General features: G+C 54.6%; 1 protein-coding gene across 1 annotated transcript; it reads left to right on the top strand.

Annotated features, from left to right (window-relative positions):
• Nucleotides 1–3,802: 3,802 nt before the first annotated feature.
• On the top strand, nt 3,803–4,720 carry LOC141478511 (olfactory receptor 14J1-like). Its single transcript, XM_074167548.1, has one exon. It carries the CDS (start codon nt 3,803–3,805, stop codon nt 4,718–4,720), a length of 918 nt encoding a protein of 305 aa, XP_074023649.1.
• Nucleotides 4,721–5,163: the final 443 nt, after the last annotated feature.

Raw genomic sequence — 5,163 nt, 5'->3', positions numbered from 1 at the left:
GAGGGAGGTGCTGGTCTCTTCTCCCTGGGAACCAGGGATAGGACGCGTGGGAATGGTTCAAAGCTGGAGCAGGGGAGGTTTAGAGTGGACATCCAGAAGCTTTCCTTTACCGAGAGGGTGGTCAAACACTGGAACAGGCTTCCCAGAGAGGTGGTTGATGCCCCAAGCCTGGCAGTGATTAAGAGGCATTTGGAAATGCCTTTAAATACAGACTGTAACTTTTGACCAGCCCTGAATTGGCTGGGCAGTTGGACTAGATGATTGATGTAGGTCCTTCCAATTGAAATATTCTATTCTATTCTATTCTATTCTATTTGATTCCCAAGTTGTCAGAACCCTTCGATCCTGCCCCACCACTTCATGTCTGAGCTTGCTCAAGTAACCCCTGACTTGCCCCACATCCACTGCTGGTTGTTCTCCTCCAGAGTCCTGCTTCAAGGAACACAGGCCTGGGAGACCTTATGGCTGAAGACAAAGAGGACAAAGAGGACCTCAGACACATCTGCACCTTCTCTGACAAAATTCAGCAGTAGCCACACCTGTAAAGAGGAAATGAAATGTCCCTGAGGAGAGCAAACCCTTCGGACCAGAGAGACGCAGGGCTGGACTGCGCGGCCCTGGCAGGAGAGGGCTTTGCTGCCTGTGGTGTCTCTGCAGCCCTGGAGGGCCTGTGGTGCAGGTGAAGCTGATCTCCAGGAAGGACAAGGTGCTCTTGAAAATGTCCTTGGCTACGGACAACCTGTGATCCAACACTGTGAAAACCATTGCTCTGCTCCTTGATTGCATCATCAAAGGGATGACTAAAGGATGCGGGAGCAGCACTGCCAGCATCTACTGGATGGAGAAGGGACAGGACTTGACCCCCTGCGGTTGCTTTAATGTGATGATGTGGCTGCTCTGAATGGGGACGGTGTTCCTGCAAGTCCTGTGCTGTCCCTGCTGGCTGCGTGCTGCTGTGCTGGAGAGCCCTGGCACCTCAGGCAGCACCACAGGATGGAGTCAACCTCCAAATTGAGCAGCTGCCCTGAGTTAGGTGAGGCCTTGGAGGGGTGTCTCTGACAAACCTGCCCTCACTGCCCCTGGAGAGCTGGTAAATGCAGCTGGTGGAGAAGAGAGAGGCTTAGCTCTCCTGATGGCAATGACTCCGTTCTCTCAGAGGAATAGCTCTATGGGCTGCCCTGGACACAATGAGCAGGATCAGCTTCATGGCCCTAAATGGGGACATCTGCTGTCACTTCAGCTGGCCAAAGGCATGCTCCACCAGCCTCCGAAATGATGAGCCCAGGTGCTGCCCAGTCCTTCTGAATGTTTCCATCAGTTATCTGCAAGTGTCTTGGACCACCTCTGGCACCTCAAATGCCACCTGTGGTTTGCATGGGTACAGGAGGTAGAGGAGATTCCTCCCTTTCACTGCCTGGGTGTCCTGTCTCACAGTGACCTCAAGAAGAGGTCATTCTTGGACCTAACTCTGTCTCTGAGAGGGGAAATGCCACTGCTGGAAAGAAGTGTCTCTCCCCAGCGGAAGAAATAAACATCATTAATGACTTCAGTTGGTTTCAGAGTCAGTTGCCCTGGAGCCCCAGGGACATCTCTGAGGGAGCCCAGAGGGGCCAGAGGAAGCGCTGCCTTGGGCTGTTGCTCTGCTGCTGAGCTGGGCCGGGCTCCTGGGATGGAGGGAGCTCCTGGCCATGGGGCAGCGCGGCAGAGAGACAGCTCTGCCCAGGAGCAGCTCCTCTGCCAAGCGCAGCAGGGCTGAGGGCACTGCCTGCAGGCACCGAGGGGAGACAAGAGATGTGAGAGAGAGGTAAAGGCAGGCTGGGGTGGTGAGTGAGAGCTCACCAGGGGGAGAAATCTTCCCAGGCTTTGACACGGTAAGTCTCTGGCTGCAGGGCAATGCAGCTGAGTTCCTGGAAGCGTCTCCTAGACCTGGCACATGCCACGACCGATAGGACCTGTCGGGAAGGTTCTGCTGGGTTTTCTGGTGTGGAGGAGGAGGACATGCTTCAGAGAAGGCCTTGGGCATCAGAAGCGTGAAGCCGCGTGTGCAAACAGGGCTGGCCAGGGCTGTCCATCAGAGCGGGGACCCTACACCCCAGGGCACTGTGTGCTGGGAAGGGATTCTGCTGCTGCCAGGGTCAGCTGTAGCCTGCCCGGGGAGTGTGGGGAGAAGCTGTGGGTGGAAGGAGTGACCACCACAACGGTAGGGTAGGGACGAGCAGGTGAGGGCACGGTGCCTCTGCTGTCAAGAGAGTGCTGCACGGGTCAGGGCTTCTCACAGGTTAAGCTCTTCCTCGTGACATTTCTAAGGGGACTTCTCAGGAAGCACATTCACTCAGCAGCATCTTCCCCTTTGCAGCCGCATCAGGTTTTGTGTGATCTGCTCTTTAGCCCCTGCACACGCAGAGATGCCCCTGGGAGGTGTTTGCAGGCAGAGGTGGGCGCCCAGCGGGTGGGATGGGGTTTGTGAGCACTGGCAGGAGTTGAGCTGGGGACAGGGAGACGGCTCCTGGCAGCAGAGACATGGGCAGGGAGTGAGAGGGAGCTGCTGCCAGAAAGGCTGGGGAAGGGGATGTGGGCACCTCCCTGCTGTCCCTGCAGCACAGACACCTTCCCCTGAGCAGCTCCTCCCTGGTCTCCTTTCCCAGCCCAGGCAGAGCCTCTGTCCTCAGGCCCATGGGGTCTTGGCTGCGCATCACCCCTGCGGCAGCCAGAGCCCAGGAAAGGGCAAACCCCTGATTTCCATCTTGTTTGTGTGTCCCTCCTCCCTTGGCCAGGAGCATTGTGGCGTTTCACTGCCGTCCCCTCCTGCCTGTGCTGCCCTGGTTCTCACCATTGGCTTTCCTGAGTCAGTGCCGGGGGTGGGGGTCGGGGGCGGCAGATTCAGCTCCTGTTCAGACTCCCATCCTTTGGGTCCTGCTCTACAGACGTGTCTAGGGGAGAAACGTGCCCAAGTCTCCTCCAGGCCAGCTCAGGACATTCAGCTTTTTCCCTGGGGTGTCCTGTGGGGCTGCAGGGTGCCCTCCAGAAGTATCTCTGTGCTGCCCAGGGTGCCCATGGAGAAGACATCTGGGTGCTGAGGCCATGGAAATGCTGCTGGGCAGCGTTAGATGGGCCACTGCAGTGATCCCTCTGTGTCCCAGTCTGGGAGGGGAGAGATGAGAAAGGGCGAGGAGTCTGTGAATCTGCTCTTTGAACCTGGATTCCTCTGCTCTCTGCAGCGTCCTCTTTCTTTTTAGGGGGACATCGGAGTGTGACCCTCCTCCAGGTCCAAGCTGCCAACGCAGGGCAGCTGAGAACAGGACCGATGGGCAGAGCAGCTCTCCTCTCTCTGCACTACGGGACAGTCCCTTTGCTGCTCGGGACCCACAGGATTTCACTTGGAATGCATTAGAAATGTGAAGGATTTCAAGCATCCAAACCCACTCCTAAACGTGGCAGGTGAATCTAGAACACATTAAACAAAACAAAATCCCCTCAGCTCAGTTCTGCAGCTGGGAAAATTGCAGGGAACAGAGACAAAAAGTTCTTTGATGTCTCACAAGTACATTTAATTTGAGATCAACCTGTGGCACAGCCAGAAGGACTCCTCAGTTTCCCATTCCGGAGTCCCTGCTCCCAATGGCACCCTCATCCAGCAAAAGCCAGGGCTCAAGTGAGGGAGCTGCAGAGAGGTCTTCCTGAAAAGAGAGAGCCTGAGTGGGGGGTTGCAATGAGACATGCAATCAGTTTTGCTCAGAGAAGTCAGGGTGAACTTTGTACTGCCTTTTCCTTCTCAACAGATAACCACAGCCAGTGGTAGCAAATGCCCAACAGCAGCTCCATCACCCAGTTCCTCCTCCTGGGATTCACAGACACACGGGAGCTGCAGCTCTTGCATTTCGGGCTCTTCCTGGGCATCTACCTGGCTGCCCTCCTGGGAAACGCACTCATCATCACCGCCATCGCCTGTGACCACCGCCTCCACACCCCCATGTACTTCTTCCTCCTCAACCTCTCCGTTCTTGACCTGGGCTCCATCTCCACCACTGTCCCTAAATCCATGGCCAATTCCCTGTGGGATACCAGGGCCATCTCCTACTGGGGATGTGCTGCACAGCTCTTCTTTTTTTTCTTTTGCATTGGTGCAGAGTTTTATCTTCTCACTGTCATGGCCTACGACCGCTACGTTGCCATCTGCCAACCCCTGCACTACGGGACCCTCCTGGGCAGCAGAGCTTGTGTCCACATGGCAGCAGCTGCCTGGGGCAGTGGGTTTCTCAATGCTCTCCTGCACACGGCCAATACATTTTCCCTACCCCTGTGCCAGGGCAATGTCCTGGACCAGTTCTTCTGTGAAATCCCCCAGATCCTCAAGCTCTCCTGCTCACACTCCTACCTCAGGGAAGTTGGGCTTCTTGTGGTCAGTGCCTGTTCAGGCTTAGGCTGTTTTCTTTTCATTGTGGTGTCCTATGTGCAGATCTTCAGGGCCGTGCTGAGGATCCCCTCTGAGCAGGGACGGCACAAAGCCTTTTCCACGTGCCTCCCTCACCTGGCCGTGGTCTCCCTGTTTCTCAGCACTGCAGTGTTTGCCCACCTGAAGCCCCCCTCCATCTCCTCCCAAGTTCTAGACCTGGTGGTGGCTGTTCTGTACTCGGTGGTGCCTCCAGCAGTGAACCCCCTCATCTACAGCATGAGGAACAAAGAGCTCAAAGGTGCAGTGTGGAAACTGATGACCAGATGATTTTCAGAAACAATAAGCTGTTTTCTTTTACAAATCACTGTTAATGTAACTCATTATATGTCAAGCTCATGTACTGTAGTTTATGTTAGTTTTAATTCTGTGTTTAGGCCTTTGTTTGGTTTTTGTTGGTTTTTTTTTTGCTTTACTTTGTATAATGTTTTCTACCAAAAAAACCAACTTGTTTTGCTGATTCGAATTATGTATTTTTCCAAATTTGTGAAATCTACATACTGTATAAATGAGGACCTGCTCTCTCTGTGGATTAAAATAAAATATAAAACCATCCAGCGACCTGTTGCCCGAAATCCTTCCTCTCAGGCTTTCTCTGGAGCTGCAGGGCAATGCCTGTGAGCAGAGGTGGAGGGGAAAGAGTCCGAGCACAGCAGCTCTGTCAGCGAGCACCAACCTTGGTCTTTTCCAGCTTGTGCTCTTTCACTCCCACG

Source organism: Numenius arquata, unplaced genomic scaffold (assembly GCF_964106895.1).
Source record: "Numenius arquata unplaced genomic scaffold, bNumArq3.hap1.1 HAP1_SCAFFOLD_154, whole genome shotgun sequence".
Lineage (NCBI taxonomy): Eukaryota > Metazoa > Chordata > Aves > Charadriiformes > Scolopacidae > Numenius > Numenius arquata.
Note: the sequence above shows the minus strand (reverse complement) of the source record. Positions and strands in the feature narration are given on the sequence as shown.